This window comes from Chanos chanos, chromosome 5, assembly GCF_902362185.1.
Source record: "Chanos chanos chromosome 5, fChaCha1.1, whole genome shotgun sequence".
NCBI lineage: Eukaryota > Metazoa > Chordata > Actinopteri > Gonorynchiformes > Chanidae > Chanos > Chanos chanos.
In genome coordinates this window covers 53,561,361-53,581,152 of record NC_044499.1, presented here as the reverse complement: position 1 = coordinate 53,581,152, position 19,792 = coordinate 53,561,361, and the positions used below count along the sequence as shown (strand labels likewise).

The 19,792-nt window shown below is 43.6% G+C and overlaps 1 protein-coding gene across 1 annotated transcript in view; it reads left to right on the top strand.

Annotated features, from left to right (window-relative positions):
• Positions 1-19,402, top strand: part of dnmbp (dynamin binding protein) — a 33,203-nt gene extending 13,801 nt beyond the window's left edge. Inside the window, exons 4-16 of the mRNA XM_030776043.1 lie at positions 8,872-9,068; positions 9,172-9,271; positions 9,527-9,674; positions 11,654-11,671; positions 12,581-12,780; positions 12,959-13,089; positions 13,436-13,540; positions 13,767-13,898; positions 14,241-14,573; positions 14,803-14,979; positions 15,101-15,299; positions 15,419-16,122; positions 17,874-19,402. Coding sequence (XP_030631903.1) covers positions 8,872-9,068; positions 9,172-9,271; positions 9,527-9,674; positions 11,654-11,671; positions 12,581-12,780; positions 12,959-13,089; positions 13,436-13,540; positions 13,767-13,898; positions 14,241-14,573; positions 14,803-14,979; positions 15,101-15,299; positions 15,419-16,122; positions 17,874-18,059 — 2,630 coding nt within the window. The 3' untranslated portion in view covers positions 18,060-19,402. The remainder of the gene's footprint in view (positions 1-8,871; positions 9,069-9,171; positions 9,272-9,526; positions 9,675-11,653; positions 11,672-12,580; positions 12,781-12,958; positions 13,090-13,435; positions 13,541-13,766; positions 13,899-14,240; positions 14,574-14,802; positions 14,980-15,100; positions 15,300-15,418; positions 16,123-17,873) is intronic.
• Positions 19,403-19,792: the final 390 nt, after the last annotated feature.

Sequence of the window (19,792 nt, the reverse complement as noted above, 5' to 3'; positions counted from 1 at the left end):
GCTTTCATTTAGGGTTAGGGTTAACCCTAACCCTGTGAGCAGGGCATTCTGCCTCCCAGAATGTGGGCGAGGTAGTATCGTCGATTCTCTCACAGGGCTGAAGTGTGAGGAGACTGGTCCAGCCAGTTCAGTTAGTTTTTGTTTTCATATCCTACCTCTCTCCCACCGAGCCTCCTGGGAAAAGCTGATACAAAACAAATGCATTTTTACAGCATATAAGCAATGCATTTTTCAAGCATTTATGCTTACAGATGTTTATGGTAACAGAGAGAGTTCAGTCTCTGTGGATACATGAGTAGTGGGAATGGGGTCTCGATTTAACAGTAAAATACTGGATCTGGCAGCATCTGGACATTGAGTGTGACTTACATAGAACATTTGGTACCAAAAAAAGTTAGGAGTTTAAAAGTTTGAAATGCAGAATATGTCATTTTAACCTCAGTTTTACAGAACCCCAGTCCATGCAGGGTTTGTCATCATTATGGAAATTATTCATGTACCTGTACTGAAAGTGTTTCTAGTGAAACAAACCTATGCCACAGGCCTGGCCTGACAGTGATGGAGCAGAGTAAATTCGGCAGCTCTGAGGAAAGGGTATGCATGTGTTAGGGTGATGTATGAGGGAAGGTGCCACCCGCAGCCTGCCTTGTGTTTAACACTGAACAGGTGGCGAGAGTAGACCAGGCTATAGCAGACTAATCCTTTATCACACAGGCTAACGTCAGCACTCAGATGGACGTGGGGGTTGGGAGTTGGGGGAGACGGGGAGGGGGGGTGTTTGGAAGTGGGGGGGTATAACAGGATAGGTGCTGTCTGGGACCAGGCCGTGCCATGTACCATGGAACCTCCTCTGGGCTAATGTGTACTATCATGTACATGGCTAGGTGGGGGGAGTGAGTCAGTCAGTCAGTGTGTGTGCGTGTGTGTGTGTGTGTGTCCGTGTGCGTGTGTGTGTGAGTGTGTGTGCGAGTGTGTGTGTGTGTGTGTGTGCGTGTACGTGTGTGTGTGAGTGTGTGTGTGTGTGTGTGTGTGTGTGTGTGTGTTCAGAGCCAGTCTCACTCAGAGTGTGACTCATTTCATTTCCTTCCGGATGTCTTCCCTGACTCAGGAATGATATTTTTATTTTTCATCACTTTTAAAAGTCTTGAGTTATGGTACTGATGTATCATAAGTTACAGTATTTACCCTGTAATAATCCTTAATGCCTTCGCTTTGAACAGTAACCTGTGTGGCATGCATGGGTGTTTTTAAAATAGAGAAATATAAAAAAGAGAATAGAACTGGATTATTTAATGTCACCCATTGAGTGTGAAACTGACCTAAAAAATCTGAATTTGACAAACTGATTCTACTGCTTTCGTACAATTTTTTTTTTATTTATGATTTTTTTGTGTATGTGTGTAAGGATATAAAAGGCTCAGCCACTTAGCAAAGATAAAGACCTAACACAGCCACCTGTGTTCAACTTGTGTTAAGCATGTGTGTGTGTGTGTGCATGCATGTGTGCGTGCGAGCATGTGTGTGTGCTTGTGTGTGCGTGTGTGTTCGTGCATGCGTGCGTGTGTGTGTGCGTGTGTTTGTGTGTGTGTGTGTGTGTGCGTGTGTGCGTGTGTGCGTGTGTGTGTGTGTGTGTGTGTTAGACGCCTGTTGTTGGCCATGGTAATCTCTGTGCAGCTGCTGATACTGGTGGGCTGTCAGGAGGATTAGTTTGAAACCTTCAGGCAATGCTCAGACAACATTAAAGTAACGTTGAGTAAAGAGTTAACCTAGCAGACAAAAGCCTCAAGTCACAAGCTAAGGAGGGAATTAGACAGCTAATGTAGGTCAGAAACACAGAGAACAAATGCTGGTACCCACAACCCAAAACAATGAGCAGTTTAAATTTGACCTTCATACACAGGAGTAACCTATTATTTTAACACTGTAAACATTTTAACCCTAACCCTAACTAAATCCATTTTATAATTCAAACTGTTAACATGCACTGAGATGAACTGAGATAAATTTTGGGGGTTTTGTTATTTAGACTTGAAAAACAGATTGTACTCAGTTGAGTTTGGATTTGTGGAGTATCTAACCTTTTGCAGTGTGAAATAATCCGCCGTGTTTGCCAACAGTTGCTTTGATTCTTTGGTCATTTTCGCAGTGCTGGTGGTCTGAGCTGAGGAACAGAGGGAAATATTTACATTTACATATTTAGATTTACATTTACATATAACGTACCTTTTAGTACGGTGACAAATTCTCCAGTTCTTGGCCATTTTTCCAAATATTATATTACAGTGTTAGGCAAAATAGTTACACTGTCATTTTATTAGGAATGTTAGGGGTGTTTTTTTTCCCTCAGTAGCTGCCAGAGAGCACGTCAGTGGTCAGTGGTCAGGCAGCCTGCTTTAAGAATTCAAATGGAACTGCATATAACTTTTCTTTTCTGTTGTTGAAATGCTTTTTGTCCCAGGTGGACCCCTAATGAGGGGGCTGAGAGTGACCAGATAATGTAGGTATATCTTATATGTAGGTATGTCATTATAATAATTGGCTTTTTCAGTTTATATAGATTATATTTAAGCAACACCAGTGTGCTGTTCTAATGTTGGAGAAACGTCGTGTGGTATCTTCAGGCCCATAGGTACGGACAGGAGTGGAGTAGAGTAGAGTAGAACAGAGCTGGACGGAGCTGTACTGGAGAGATGGTGACTGAGGACTCAGGGGCTTGATAATGTGGTTTATATTCCAGCTGAGGACTCAGGGGCTTGATAATGTGGTTTATATTCCAGCTGAGGACTCAGGGGCTTGATATTGTGGTTTATATTCCAGCTGAGGACTCAGGGGCTTGATAATGTGGTTTATATTCCAGCTGAGGACTCAGGGGCTTGATAATGTGGTTTATATTCCAGCTGAGGACTCAGGGGCTTGATATTGTGGTTTATATTCCAGCTGAGGACTCAGGGGCTTGATAATGTGGTTTATATTCCAGCTGAGGACTCAGGGGCTTGATAATGTGGTTAGGGTTAGGGTTAGGGTTAGGGGGTGGTGAACAGTGGAACTCAGAGGGAAAAAGAATACTGCCCTTGTCCCTAAACCTCATATCCTTGGTCACACAAGGAAGGAGACAACTAAACCAAGAGGAGGTTTGATTGATATTCACTCAGTCTCTTAATAAAAATATGTTTGTGTTCCAGTGTATAGAGCTAAGTAGCTGAAGAGACAGTGAATTGATTTCATAACAGCACCTCCCTTCACTCAGGAAACAGACCTTTTCCCTCTTTTGTGGAGATGAGCCAGGGGGAGGTCTCCTAGATTTGGTATTTTTGCATTATGGTAAATACTCCCCCCTGATAGCAGTGTAAAGAATGAGCTTTTAATGAGGGTGTTGTTAGACAGATGGTGTAACAGTGGACGTCATGTGGACATTGAAGAATGCCTTTGGTTTGGGTGTGTACAAGCCTTCGGCCCACAGAAACCAAACATCTGATAAAGGGTTTGACTGAGACCAAAGGCACAGGTGGAATGTGACTGAGCAGCCTTGCAAACAATGGCAGAGTCATATTTACTCCTCACAGCCAAATCCAGAGGAAACAAAGACTTCTACATTCCAGGAAGAGTTTTAATATTCACGCGAGAATTGAGAGAGTCAAGCATTAATCCACTCGTACAGTTTGCATAGATGCTGCCAGGTTTGCGACATTTAACACATGGTTTTTGGAATTGACCAGATGATTTGTACACTAGGCTGCAATCCTAGACCCATATCATTTAAGATTAAAGATATGTTTCAGGGATTATAGGATTTTATATTGGCATTGTCTGAACTAAGTCATATTCAAACTAAACACCCACACAAAAAACTGCTGTCCACAGGCCTCTCTCCCAGTCTCAGGCTTAGCGTGGTGTCTGGGGGCCGCTATGAAAGGTTTCCATAGCAACGGAATGTTCTGTGAACTTTGTGCCGCACACACAGCTCAGGCTGTGTGTGACTTTAGACACAGTGATAAACAAATCAAAGGTGAAGTCAGTGTGCATGCCTACACAGTGTACTGTAGTTTAATATAGCAACACTGTTGGCATAAAATTAGTATGTTGCACAAACTGTTTACATACCTTTTGTAGATGTTTACTTTTACGCACAATAATTTATTTTTCAAACACAGTCAAAAATTTACATTTTCAGTTTTGTGTCACCAATGCCATATGCGTAAGGTTCTGCTCTAAATGGAATACCATTCAAGGTGGTCCTGTTTTATGTTTGCAGTAATACAAAGATGGAAACTCCACCTGCTTATAGGTAAACCTGTTGTCAAGTCAACACAGAGAGTGGCGAGGTCAGGCATTTCAAAAGGTTCTAATGAGATTCAGGGTGGTAGGGGTGGGGCCAAGGCAGTGATTGGCCAATCTGAAATTACACAGCAGATCAACCAGAATCAACCTAAGGGCCGTGGACTGTGTGTGTGTTGCAGGGTTTAGTATGTGCTTTGAGCTGTGAGTAATTGTGGAGGTTCCCATGCATTCACATGGTAATGGGTGAGGGAATCCGAGCCCTGGAGACTTCAGTGGGACAAACCCAGTCGCCCCTCTCTAGAAGAAAGCAGCGCCTTTGAGCAGCCTGCAGAAGTGTGTGTGTATGTGTGTGTGAGTGTGTAGAGGAAGGTCAGAGGTGAGTAAAGGCATGGAGTTCTTGTCTTGCACTCTGTTTCCATTGGGTCGTTTGTTCTGATGTATTTGCTTAGTACCGTTCCATTTGTGGAAAAGAAACACATTATTTACGTATGTGTTTGCCTCGCACTGAACGCTGTCAGTGTTTCAGAAGTAACCATGTGTCTCTATTTTCCTTTAGGAAATGTTTTTTCGCTCTTTTCATTGGCTGTATGCGTTAGTGTGGGCTGTATGCGTTAGTGTGGGCTGTATGCGTTAGTGTGTATGCGTTATTGTGAGCTGTATGCGTTAGTCTGAGTTGTATGTGTTAGTGTGTATGCGTTAGTATGGGCTGTATGTGTTACCATGCTAAAAAAATAGTCAGGCCTCCTGTAACCGTTAGGGACTGGTTTAGTGTGGAATGGTTTAGGTTATGCTTGGGTTATGGTTTGGTTATGCACCAGTCTATTTGATCCAAGGACCAGGTCATTGTCAACAGTGACACACAGAAATTCATAGAAATTCATAGAATTTCATGTGTTTTTACAAGGATGTATCATGATGATGTGTTTCAAAGCCAGTTTTCATGATGTGTGGATTCAAATTTAAGGCTGTTTAAGGTGTTTGTGTGATCTTGGCCAAGATCATAATGTTTGCTCTCAGTGTGTGATTGTTCTGTCTGCCTTCCTGTTTTTTTTGTATATATGATCGATTTGAAATTGCATGGAGGACTAGCAGTTTTTATCTCTAATTTCAGGTTTTGAATTAGGGGTCAGACTCAATTCACATAGAACCCCAGAGTAAGAGTGTTTTACTCTATCAATATTCGGCATCTGAGTAACATGTTGATTTCATGTGTAAAGTTCTCGTAGTAATTGTCTCTGGTTACCCCTGTTTGATGAGATAATAGTAATTCTTCATTCTCAGAACATTACATGTTGCGTGACCACTCGTTTGAAGGGGTACCTCCTAAACCCCCACTGTGTGTTGGCCTTTCTCCCTCTTGAGGGGAGGTATGTGGGCCACAGGGGAGGGCTGATGGGCGCGCGGATGTGGAAGGAGACCAAACACATGTCACAACCAATTACTTCCACTGCATGTCAGCCCTGAGAGAAAGAGAGGCTTTTGTGTGTGTGCACCCCTGACTACTCTCACACCCATACACTCAGCCACTGGAGAACTCTATAGTCTCTCTCTGTCACCCATACACTCAGCCACTGGAGAACTCTATAGTCTCTCTATCACCCATACACTCAGCCACTGGAGAACTCTATAGTCTCTCTCTGTCACCCATACACTCAGCCACTGGAGAACTCTATAGTCTCTCTATCACCCATACACTCAGCCACTGGAGAACTCCATAGTCTCTCTCTGTCACCCATACACTCAGCCACTGGAGAACTCTATAGTCTCTCTCTGTCACCCATACACTCAGCCACTGGAGAACTCTATAGTCTCTCTGTCACCCATACACTCAGCCACTGGAGAACTCTATAGTCTCTCTATCACCCATACACTCAGCCACTGGAGAACTCTATAGTCTCTCTCTGTCACCCATACACTCAGCCACTGGAGAACTCTATAGTCTCTCTGTCACCCATACACTCAGCCACTGGAGAACTCTATAGTCTCTCTATCACCCATACACTCAGCCACTGGAGAACTCCATAGTCTCTCTCTGTCACCCATACACTCAGCCACTGGAGAACTCTATAGTCTCTCTATCACCCATACACTCAGCCACTGGAGAACTCTATAGTCTCTCTGTCACCCATACACTCAGCCACTGGAGAACTCTATAGTCTCTCTCTGTCACCCATACACTCAGCCACTGGAGAACTCCATAGTCTCTCTGTCACCCATACACTCAGCCACTGGAGAACTCTATAGTCTCTCTCTGTCACCCATACACTCAGCCACTGGAGAACTCTATAGTCTCTCTATCACCCATACACTCAGCCACTGGAGAACTCTATAGTCTCTCTCTGTCACCCATACACTCAGCCACTGGAGAACTCCATAGTCTCTCTGTCACCCATACACTCAGCCACTGGAGAACTCTATAGTCTCTCTCTGTCACCCATACACTCAGCCACTGGAGAACTCTATAGTCTCTCTGTCAGTCTGTCTCTGCGCCCTCCCCTGCGGCCCCAAATCTCTCTTGACCTGCTCACACAGTTCTGCCCTCTCTTTCACACCTGCATTTTACCATTAAAGCTAAATAGTTTGCCTAAAAAGTTTCACTAGTTCATGACTGTATGTCTGGGTATTCCTTTGTTGAAAGTTTGAGTGTCTGTATGTTAGGTTTTTTTGTTTGTTTGTTTGTTTGGTTTTGCTGGATCGGTGGACAGAATCCTGTCAGTCTGACTCGGATGTCAGTCTGCTCATCTTCTGTTCATCGTTGCCGGTGCCGGCGTGGTTCCTGCATGTGACAAGCAGCTCTGCATATCCGTGTTCTGTTGTTTACTGTAAGCCATGAGCATGAGAAATGTGTTTGAGGTAGACAAGGAATGTACATAACAACTGAGTCATGACTTTTGAAGGACTTCCTGTAAATTGTTTTTATTTTAAATGGACCGAATATTTCAACTTGTCTGGATCTCTACTTTCAATGTTTTCCATTCATGTAGTTCAGGTTTATCTGCAGTGTTGAAACATCAGACCTATTGTGTGTGTGTTTAAACATCAGACCTATTGTGTGTGTGTTTAAACATCAGACGTATTGTGTGTGTGTTTTTTCATTTTAAGAGTATTTTTTTTTAAACAGTATGTGTTAAAATATGGGTCAGAACAGGGTGGTGTGTGTGTGTGTGTGTGTGTGTGTGAGAGAGAGAGAGAGAGAGAAAGTGGGGCATTCAGAATATGCCTGGGTGATGGATGAAGAATGGGGGGGAAACGGTGCTGTATGGTCCTCATGTCCCTGTTCACTTGGACAGAGAATACTTTTCCACTTTGCCCAGTAATGTGACAGAATACTTTTCCACTTTGCCCAGTAATGTGACAGAATACTTTTCCACTTTGCCCAGTAATGTGACAGAATGCTTTTCCACTTTGCCCAGTAATTTGACAGAATGCTTTTCCACTTTGCCCAGTAATTTGACAGAATGCTTTTCCACTTTGCCCAGTAGTTTGACAGGATACTTTCCCACTTTGCCCAGTAGTTTGACAGGAAATCCATGTCTCTTTTTCCTTGAATAGGCAGACGTTAGCAGGCTTTGCTGTGTGCTTTGTTTAATATGAAGACCTGTCATACAGTAGCTGACTAAACGTTTCAAATAGGGGCTTATTAGGAGTGCGTTTAATGTAGTTTATTGTGTCATAACTTCAGATGCATCAAGGTACACACAGCCAGACAGACATCCTGCTCCATCTAAATACCCAGCATGGTCCACCAAACCACCTGAACAACAGTGTAAAAGATCATTCACTCTAATATACCAGGAGATGATTGCTTTACTGCACGTTCAGAATGAGGTAACATTTAGTGTGTATCTGCCCTGATGTGTGCTTTTTGTGTTTTCCTGAGAGATGGTATTATTTTAGCTGTCAGCTGTCCTGTGCTGTGAAGGCATGTTTGGTTAGCTCACTAATCTGCTTCAGCTCTTTCAATGAATCAGCAACATGTAGAGACTTACCCCACAGCACGAGGTCACTACGAATGACTGTCAAACTACCCACAGTTCTCAATCTGTCCACAGGGGGCAGTGTCACATCTTTACTGCAATTCTTGCACACACACGCTCACAACAAATCGTGTGCAGATGTCTGACGGGTATACTCATAGACAGGCTCTTGTATTTGTGTTTGCTGTTTGAGTCCTTGTTCAGCCCCTCTCTGTGTGAGAGCGTGTGTTGGAAAGAACACTGTTACATTTGTTTGTACTGAACACAAAACTTGAAGTAATATTGTAGTTTTTTTAGCTCCACCACTGTGTGAACACAGCCCCTCCTACAAATCCAAAGTCTCTGACCCTAGATCAGTCAGAAACACTGACCTGTAAAATAAGTTGCAATCTCTGACACTAGACCAGTCATACAGAAAGACTGGCCAGTCAAATCACAGTGGAGAAGTCTTTCTCTGGGTTTTAATAAATAAGCCGTCGCAATTTGTGGGGATCAAACTGTTTTCTGTTCCAGTTCTGTATCTTCCCTTGCATGGCTGTGTCTCATTTTGGCCTTTACACGTTCTAGGTGTTTTCCCCGAGTTAATGACCGTTTCTCTCCCTGTGTTTTTGTTCAGAAATGACTCTTCTGTCTGCCCAACCAAAGCCTTTGGAGCCGACACCAGTTTCTGCCACCGGTTCTGAGGACCCAGAGCGGAGAATGCTAGAGAAGAGGTCAAAGGTCATTGAGGAGCTTCTACAGACAGAGAGGGACTACATCAAAGACCTGGAGATGTGTGTCAAAGAGGTCATCCAGCCACTGCAGAGAAAACAGGTGTGGCCTTTATGTCTGGAATGATATCACTTTATAGAGTGCACTGTGGCCTTCTCATTTTAATATCTTCATGAATAATTAAGTCACTCCTCTGTTTCTAAAGGTCCAGAATGTGGACTTTGATGGTCTCTTTGGCAACATCAGCTCCGTCATTGACCTCTCCCATCGGCTGTATACAGCACTACAGGACTCTGACTCAGTTGGTCAGTCTACTAATTTGGTAGCTGTTGTTCTCTCAGAACTGTCTGCTTAACATTATTCCTATTTAGCTGCCTCTCATACACTGTCCAGTGCCTCTCATACACTGTCCAGTGTCTCAGCAAAACCTCCTCAAACACACATTCCATTCTTACGCCACAGCAACCAGTTCTGCATTTCATGGGCTTGACGACTTGTTGAAAGATGATACAAGCATTAGATTATGTCCCAACTTGCTGTGTTTCTCTTGCGTGTATCAGGTAAAGTGTTTGTGGACTTTAAAGCTGAGCTGGAGGAGGTTTATAAGATCTACTGCCAGAATCATGATGATGCCATCTCTTTGCTGGAAACCTACGAGAAGGATGCGACTATCCAGAAACATGTACTGGAGTGCCTGGAAAAGCTTAGGTAAGCGCTGACCTCACATGGCCTGCTCGTCTGGTTAATGTGCAGCACGGTGTGATTGGCAGAGCATGTCCGGCATGATAACAGCAGAGATGTGATAACAAATGAACTGGTAGTTATAAATGAAGAGATGTCTCTGTATGAACTGGTAGTTATAAATGAAGAGATGTCTCTGTATGAATTGGTAGTTATAAATGAAGAGATGTCTCTGTATGAACTGGTAGTTATAAATGAAGAGATGTCTCTGACTGTGGTCCATTCATTATCCGCCCTTTTTTTTTTTTGAGATTACTCTGGTGTGGGTTGGACCAAGTGAAATACATATCACGATTTGTCTTTTGATGAAAGGATATTGCTTAAGGGCCAGTGACGGAGCCTAAGTTGCGTCAGTGTATCTAACCAGCAGAACCTGTTTTACAGTGTTCTTCCATATTTGTGTAGGTGTGTTTTTGTTGACAGATTGGACAGTGACTTTCTAAAAGCATCCATGGTATTTGGAACCAGAGTCCATTGCACAGGGCTCCAGACTGTGACCAAAACTGAGAGAGAGTTTGAGAGTGTGCGTGTTAAAATTTCACGTGGTTACATGCGTGCGAGTGCATGATGATCATTTGGCTGTCGTGTGGTTCTCATTTGCCAATCAGCTCAGCGTGTGATGTGTTTGGTACCCGACGTTCTCTTGAGAGGCGGGAGTAACAAGAAAATTCTGACCAAGATGGCGGAGGCTAAAGGCTACATGTAGCATGAAAACGTGTATGATTAAACGATATATGGGCGACCGTTTGTGTCTACATGTGTTGTTGTTTACATGTTACACGTGACCTTAGTCAGGGCCAGAGCGGTAAAAAAATCTCTCCCAACGGCTCTGGTTGGGGCAAATAGACCACTGTGGACCTTCATTTAAGCACTTGAATGTTTGAGCTAGGTGACAGGCTTGCTGTTTTCACGACCATGCCCCCAGAGCAAAAAGTGGTATGGTGAAATTCATGAGGTGACTAAATCACGTGCGACCATGGGAAATGTTAGTCTGGAGCCCTGATTCTACTGAACTGTGTCAATAGAATTTACATTGAAACACACAGAATTCTGTCTGTCGCAATCAATTCTGAGAACAGAAAGAAGTGATTTTTTTTGTTATGCAAATGCCATTGAGTTGTGATACGTGATTTTTCTGTTTTGTACAGTAAGGTATTGTGTTTTGATGGTTTTAGATTTCAGACTCGGAGAGCGTTAAGGCCATTAGTTCTGAACAGACAGGGAGGAATGTGCCACACCTCGATTCAACCCCGGACACATTTCAGTCTCATGGGTTAGGAATGATGCATTTCATTTAAACCCATCTGCATTCACAGTTCTGGTGATTTCTAGTGAGAGTGCGGTGCAGTGTAGTCTAGTGATATATTTTCCCTTTCTCTCTTTTGTTTTCTCACAGTTCTCATCTAGACCTTCACTCAGACGCGTAGTTTCAAGGCTCCAGTGCAGTGCTGCTTTAGTGTATAAGTGTCATATCCCCGGTCACACTTCAGTTGGATGGTTCAGGGTGTCTGTGTTTGTGTGGGACGTGGTTCTGTCTCACTCTGGAGGTTTTGTTCACCATGTGGGCTGCGTGGCGATGGATGTTTCATCTTTCCCGTTAGGAGGAGGGCTCTCAGGGCCTCAGTGCAGAATTGCTGCCAGGTTTCATGAGACTGTGAAACTGCGCTGTTTTTGTAACTTTGTGTAGCAAAACTATTTTTCTCGTTTTTGTAAGAGTGCACCTCTGCTCTGTTAGCTAATGTATGACTCCAAGATTTTTATAGAAGTTTTCTGAATCAGTAGCCAATCATGCATGATATATTTGTGCGTGCATGCGTGCGTGTCCACATGTTAGAAAGACCGCGGTAGCTGAGAGTTGGCCGTGCCCATAGTATCAGGAACGGCCATTTAACCACAAATCATCTCTCTCTCTCTCTCTCTCTCTCTCTCTCTCTCTCTCCTGACAGAGCGATATACCGTGAGTGGTAAGTGTATAGTAATCCCAAAGCATCTGCATGAGAGGCTCCTGACTGCATGCTCGGTGCTCATTAACCAGTTAACTTCTCTCTGTCCACCTGTGCCATACAGGGCTTCTGTGTTCTCTGGTGCTTGGTGTGTGAACCTGTTTGTGTGTGAGTCTGTTTTGTGTCGTGGTGGCTGCCCTCTTGTTACACACGGGATGATACTCTGACTTGACTGAAAATTACAAAGATGTCTCGACAGATTTGTGCAAAGCTTTGTCTCAAGCAAATGCAAACAGAAGGTGTGTCAAGTCAGAATATGATCTTCAGTGGACATTTGGCTTGTGTGCACTAGTTACTCACTGTGACACAAACATATTTTCTGTAAGTTGATTAATGTATTGGGGTTTTGGGGTGAACAGCAAGTTTATGGAGGAACAAGTTATTTAATATCAGTTTAATGAGTAACGGAAGAATAGTCTTTCAATGCAGATGCCCAACATCTGTTATCCATATGTGAAGAGGGAAACTTTTAACTAACCCAAACCAAATCAAAATTTTATGTGTATTGTTTAAAAGTATTTTCTTCAGCAATCAACAGCAGGGATCTAACTTGGCCTGCACTGAGCTGATGCAGTGAGGGTTTGCTGATCATTCACTGTTTTATTAAAATGTTTATCTGTCTCTCTGTGCACAGGCACATTTTCTCACACAAGCTAGAGTGTTTTCCCTTTTCCTTTCAACAAAGGACTCTCAGAGGATCCTGGACTGTGACTTCAGAGAGTATGGTTTAATAATATCAAAGAGAAAATGACTGGGAGTTTGTCAAGTGACAGTCACACAGAGGAGCAATATTGTACTCCACTCAGTCTCTGTCTCTGTCTCTCTCTCTCTCTCTCTCTCTCTCTCTCTCTCTCTCTCTCTCTCTCTCAGGGGGAAGACCAACTACATAAACCTTGGTTCTTTTCTGATAAAGCCTGTGCAGAGAGTTATGCGTTACCCTCTTCTGCTGATGGAGCTGCTTAATGCTACACCGGAGTCACACCATGACAGGAAGGAGCTTATGGAGGCAGTGCTCTCTGTTAAAGAGATCAATGCCAATATTAATGAGTACAAGAGGAGGAAGGACCTGGGTGCGTGTGCATATGTGTTTGCGTGCATCTGAATGCTTGTGTGCATCTGCATAGGGGCAGCTGATATTACAGTGTGTTAGCTATTCCTTTAGATTTGTTTGAGAATGTTGGAGGTCATACCATGAATATCAGCCACTTGTGCACATGCTAATGTGAGAGCGCCCTCTGTTGTCTGCAGTGGTGAAGTACCGTAAAGGAGATGAGGACAGGTTGATTGACAAAATCTCCAAGTTGAGTATGCACTCCATCATCAAGAAGTCAAACAGAGTGAGCAGCCATCTCAAACACCTCACAGGGATCTCACCCCAGGTACAGTCATGCAGATACAGTAAGAATCGTCACACTGTCACCACACTCAGTGATGTCACTGTCACCAGACTCTGTGATGTCACTGTCACCACACTCAGTGATGTCACTGTCACCACACTCAGTGATGTCACTGTCACCACACTCAGTGATGTCACTGTCACCACACTCAGTGATGTCACTGTCACCACACTTTGTGATGTCACTGTCACCACACTCTGTGATGTCACTGTCACCACGCTCTGTGATGTCACTGTCACCACACTCTTCATTGTCACCACACTCTGTGATGTCACTGTCACCACGCTCTGTGATGTTTAGTCGGGCTGACCCACCTCGTTTTCCTCAGATCAAAGACGAGGCTTTTGACGAAGCAGAGAAACGTTTCCGACTGCAGGAGCGACTCATTAAGTCGTTTATCAGGGACATCTCTCTGTATCTACAGCATATACGGGTATGGTCATGATAAACTGTTCTTTTCTCTTCACTAAAGCATGCGTCAGCTGTCAGCTTTCCTCTGTCACTTATTAGAGCATCTTCTCTCCCTCTCATTCATTCATTTGTATAATTATTCCATCAGTTGATCATAATAGATTAGATAGATTTCTTTAGATCATAAGTTTGTTTATAATTTATTAGTGCCACACCCTGTAGTAACTAAAAGATCTGTTCTCCAATAGGAGTCAGCCTCAGTGAAGGTTCTGGCCGCTATTAGTTTCTGTGATGTTTACTCCGACCGTCAGTCGTGCCTGGATCCAGAGGCCTTCCAGAGGGCACACCGCTGTATCAGTGACAGACAGTTCACTGAATTTGTGAGTACAGAGCACAGCACAACCAGACACTTCTGCAAAGTCAGCAGACAGCACACAGACAGACCACAGGCCGCAGAGTGCACACAGACAGACAGACCACAGGCCGCAGAGTGCACACAGACAGACAGACCACAGACAGCAGCTCTGACTGTGACAGTCAGACATTATGATTTGTCTTAAAAAGATCCTGTCGATAATATGACACAGAGGATATCGTTTTTTATTTTGATATGTTTTTTTAGTCTAATTTTATTCATATTTCTTATTTATCATGAAAAATGAGAATTGTAGTAACAGCACTCTCTTTCAGCATTTTCTTTCTCTGTCTTTGTATCTGAGCAGAAGGAGAGAACAGAGGCTCTGGTTATTACTCCTCTGAATCAGCTGCTGTCCATGTTCACTGGACCACACAAGCTCATACAGAAACGTTTTGACAAGCTACTGGACTATGACAACTGCAAAGAGCGTGCAGATCGGCTGAAGGACAAACGTGTGCAGGAGGAGCTTCAGACAGCACGCAACAACTATGAGGCTCTGAACGCCCAGCTGCTGGACGAACTGCCCAAATTCCACCGCTCGGCAGAGGAGCTGTTCATGAGCTGTGTGAGGGGTTTTGCCGAGGCTCAGAGAGACTTCATCAGACACTCCTTAGGGGAGCTGAAACCTCTATTACAGGTGAAGAGAGAGAGGGAGAATGGTAGGGTTAGGATGAGGGAATAATGGAAGAGTGAGTTAAAGTAAAGCTCATAAAATGCACTGCGAATAGTTAATGGTTCGTTTTTACTTGATTTTGGTGTCTTATAATTTTTTCAAAGTTCTGAGGAACGTATTTAGTTTATATTCTCAGAGTGTGGTCAGAGTGGTGTAGTTTACGTTTAGCTGCTGTCTCATCTCTGTCTCACAGCGTGGGATTGGTGAGACTGAGGGAAACCTGGTGGCCCTCTTCCAGGAGGAGCACAGCCGCGTTCTGCAGCTCCTACAGAGCTTTAGCTTTTTCCCGGAGAATCTGCCCACCGTGCGCAAGCCCTTTGACAAGAAGACCCTGGAGAAACAGACCCTCAAGAAACACATTCAAGTCCCAGTTAGTCACACTTCTCTTTTTGACATTTTAGTGTCTGCTCCTCCCGTCTCTATACAGGGAGACTCGCATGAATTTCAAGCCGCGTACGTGCATCCTTTTAACTCTGTCTCCTTCTCTGTAGCCGAACTGCGTGAATCAGACAGATGAACAGCGTGCTGGGCTGCTGGTGCAGTACGGGCCTGAGAAGCTTTACCAGGCTGAGCGAAACTTTAATGCAGCTCAGGACCTGGATGTTTCACTGCTAGAAGGGGACCTCGTAGGAGTCATCAAACAGCAGGACCCGATGGGTAGCCAGAACCGCTGGCTTATCGACAATGGACGTGAGTGTTAATACCAGAAACCTCCTGAATATTTATGGGTTTTATCATTTTTAAGAAGTTATATTCCTTTTATACTGTAGTTTATTGGAACGGTGTTTTCATTTTTCCTGTCGTTACAGTCACAAAAGGTTTTGTGTATAGCTCCTTTTTGAAGCCCTACAATCCACGTAGGAGCCAATCAGATGTCTCCATTGAGAGCCAGTCATCCAATGAATCAGGTTACGGTGGCTCCTCCCCTGTGTTCTCACGTCAGAACAGCAGCAGTACTTTGACCTTCAACCACGAGACATCAACTGTGAGCTTCAACCCAGTCCCACCCCCAAACAGCTCAGTATCACGTTCACCTCAGGACTCTGCCCCCTCCCGCAGAAATTTTCACAGAGATGCCTCTTTGCCAAGCTACAATTCCACCAATCAGAAAAATCTTCCAGATTCTTCTCACAAGAATTCTTTCAATCATAAAGACCTTTCTGACACCGCAAACCAGAATGCTACCAATAACAGTGACTACCCAGAGCCTTCACACCAGAATCCAGCTAATCACAGAGACTCCATGAGCTCTGGCCACTCCGCACCAAACAATCATAAGGATCTGTCAGACTCCTCTGAGACGGATTCTTGTTCTGCCAGAGGGGGCTCCCATAAGCATTCTAGACTTGAGTTCTCTCAGAAATTCAACCACTCACATGCTGCCTCTGGCCCCCAGCAGAGATGGAATGAACAATTTTCTGGACTGCAGAGGTCTCACCACCTTCCTGAGGAGTACACAGAACGTGAGACGGAACATGAGACAGAATGTGAGACAGATCTGGATGGCCACCAGGTATCAGACATACACCAGTATTTTTCAGTCCCCCCAGGATTTCACAAATACAACCAATTAACGCAAATTAAACCAATCCCCGTGAATTCTGCGCGCCCTTGCAATTTTGTCCAATCATCGCAACTTTTCTGCAAATTTGACCAACCATAGTAGTTTTCCTGCGAATTTCACCAACCATAGTAGTTTTCCTGTGAATTTCACCAACCATAGCAGTGCCTAACCCTAACCCTAACGTTGAGCCATACGTCACCAAACTCACTTGTTTTATGTTGTGAAAATGCTGACAGGTGCGTCACGAACGTCTTACACTTACCAACACAAATAAGTAAAGGTACGGCAACCAGACGCCCCCGGGTCAGGGATTGTCCCGGTTTTAAGCCGGGTGGCCCGAGTCCCGACAAATATCTGTAAAACACTAATGTCCCGGTTTTCACCACAATTCAAATTATAATACTATACTTGTTTTCAGCACTTACATAGACGTTTATCATGTTCTGTCCCACTCCTTATTACCTAACCCAATCAAAAAACACAAACAACAGTGCGCCACCTATTTGAATTCAGCAGTGATTTGTCTGTATGTGTGTCAAAGTTTTTGCTATGACGCTTGTGGCTCTGTCTGACAGAATCTGTCAGTACGCTAACGGTTGGCATCATGCAGAGGAGAAAGTGAGTCTTTTCTGAAGACCTCCAGAAAGCCACCCGTGTCTTCATGAAGTAGCCGGGAACGAAAATGCTGCGTTCTGCACACACTGCAGGAGTACATTCTTGGTCGCGCACGGTCGAAATGCAGACACAAAAGACGGCCAAACATAAGCAGTGGCTACAAGCGGGAAGTATCACTGTTGCAGCCTACTTCAGGGGAGCAAACTCTGGTGACAGATTCAATTATAATTCAAAAGAAAAAAAATCGCTACTATTTTTGCAATTTTCACTTGCAATTTTCACTTGCTCCCGCAATTTAATTAAAAAAAAACTGTGGCAAAATCAGGCATTTTAGGCCCCGCCACAATCCTAAAAAAGGCCCGCCACAATCCTAAAAAAGGCCCGCCACAATCCTAAAAAAGGCCCGCCACAATCCTAAAAAAGGCCCGCCACAATCCTAAAAAAGGCCCGCCACAATCCCAAAAAAGGCACGCGACAATCCCAAAAAAGGCACGCGACAATCCCAAAAAAGGCACGCGACAATCCTAAAAAAAGCCCGCGACAATCCTAAAAAAAGCCTGCGACAATCCTAAAAAAGGCCCGTGAAATCCTGGAGGGACTGATTTTTGTAAAATTTGTGAAGTTTTATATGAATTTTTCTAAATATGAGTCACATTCAGAGAGTGTGGTAATATTACACATGAGAAAGCACAATGCTACAACTATTTCAACCACAACTGTGCTTCCAAAAATCTTTATGTGGGAATATGAGTATGAGAGGTAACTTTTTAAATACAAAATTGAAAAAAAATTGCAAAGTATGGAGAAAAACAGTTGCTTGAGAAAAGAAAGGAACCAGATTAATAATCAGTTTAATCAGCATATGCAAAAGTGTTGAGAAAGCTAGTCTATTCGACATGCATTTGAACATACAGTCAAAATCAGACCTCTTTCACTTACCATGGCACATCACGAACACCCATCCTTTCACCTCATAGTTGATGAAAAATTGGGCAGGAAGTGAGCTGATTAATACGTTAAACAGACATACCCATTGATGAGCTCCTGAATTGCTGAAGAAGAGGGACTTTTTTCCTTTGTTTCAGATATACTACGCCCTGTATTCATTCAACGCACGCTGTGCTAATGAGCTCAGCATCATGGCCAACCAGCGGGTCAGGATCCTAGAGTTCCAGGACATGAACGGAAACCAAGAGTGGTGGCTGGGGGAGGCCGGAGGTCGTCGAGGTTACGTCCCCTCCAACTACATTCGCAAGTCTGAGTACACCTGAGACACTACCACAAGGGGGCACTGTAACCCTCCACCACTCAAACCCCATCAGTTAGGTCAACTAAAGGAGACACACAAGTGACTGAAGAAAACGGTGCCTTAACCTTACGGGAGATGTGCGGGTGTGTTGAGCTTCGGTAGAGACACGTTTGGGAACTGTTCTTCATTGCAGCTGATTGAAAGGGAGCATTATTATACTTGGCTGTATTTATAGACTTTTTGCTGTTCTCCTGTTCGGCACATGGCTACTGCACTGCCAAGCAGGACAGGGAGCATTGGAGCAGCTCTGTTTGTGACTCTCACAGTTATGCAGGAAGAGAGTGTGTTTGACTGAGTGAACACTGAGTTTGACTCATATACTAGAGTATCATGATAGGACAGATTATCTATGTGCTTAACTACAAGACCCTTGCTGTCAATAACAAGAGTGAGAACAGTGTTGTTGAAGTGTATGCGATGAAGCCTCAAACATGAAGGATCTTGAGGCGTGTGTGAGGGAGGCGTGTGTGAGGGAGGCGTGTGTGAGGGAGGCGTGTGTGAGGGAGGCGTGTGTGAGGGAGGCGCGTGTGAGGGAGGCGTGTGTGAGGGAGGCGCGTGTGAGGGAGGCGCGTGTGAGGGAGGTGTGTGTGATCAGAAACTGCATTGGGTTTGAATGGGGTGAAGAAGTGATGTCCTGCCTTGACAATCTTTTTAGAGAGACCAATTGTTGGTTTTTTGATAGCTGTAAATCCCACAAACAGCCTTGGTCACATTGTTTAAAACACACAGGTTTACCTACAGAAAATTCTGAACATTAAAGGAGAGTAATGTTTTTTGAGCCACTGTGCAACAAAGCAGTCCTGTTACCACTGGACACAATTTGATTTACCTAAAAAACTAAACAGAACACATTTCTAACTACAATATTTCTATGTTTTGTTTTTGTTTATACTTTTTTACTTTCTGATTGCATTGTTTCTTCAGTTTCACAAGGCCACCCAGTGCCACAGTGTGATCTCTCTGTGATCACATTCATCTGTGCTACAGTATGATCTCTCTGTGATCACATTCATCTGTGCTACAGTATGATCTCTCTGTGATCACATTCATCTGTGCTACAGTATGATCTCTCTGTGATCACATTCATCTGTGCTACAGTATGATCTCTCTGTGATCACATTCATCTGTGCTACAGTATGATCTCTCTGTGATCACATTCATCTGTGCTACAGTATGATCTCTCTGTGATCACATTCATCTGTGCCACAGTGTGATCTCTCTGTGATCACATTCATCTGTCGAGAGTGTGTTTTTGCACTCCTGTGTTAAGTGATCTGTTTTTGCACTCCTGTGTTAAGTGATCTGTTTTCTTTTTTTTTCCTTTGAATAAAAAAACAGACAGAGCTGAAAACACATTGACTCTTTGACTTAATTTCCATTCCAAGATTCATTAATATCTCTCTCTCTCTCTCTCTCTCTCTCCCTCTGTTTCTCTGTCTCTCTCTTTCACACACACACACACATCCAGGCTTCTAAATGAACACTTATAATAGGGTAGCATGTATATGGGTAGCAGACATTCTTAATGAAACATCATTGTTTTGTTTTTGGTTTATGTTTTTAGTTTGTTTTTTTGTTTGTGTTTTGCAGTGTCTAACATTTATATGAATTAACCTTTTAGTCTACGTTTTAACTGTTTAACCTCAAATCCTAGTAATGAAGCTAAATTAGTTATATGGGAACAGAGAGATTAAA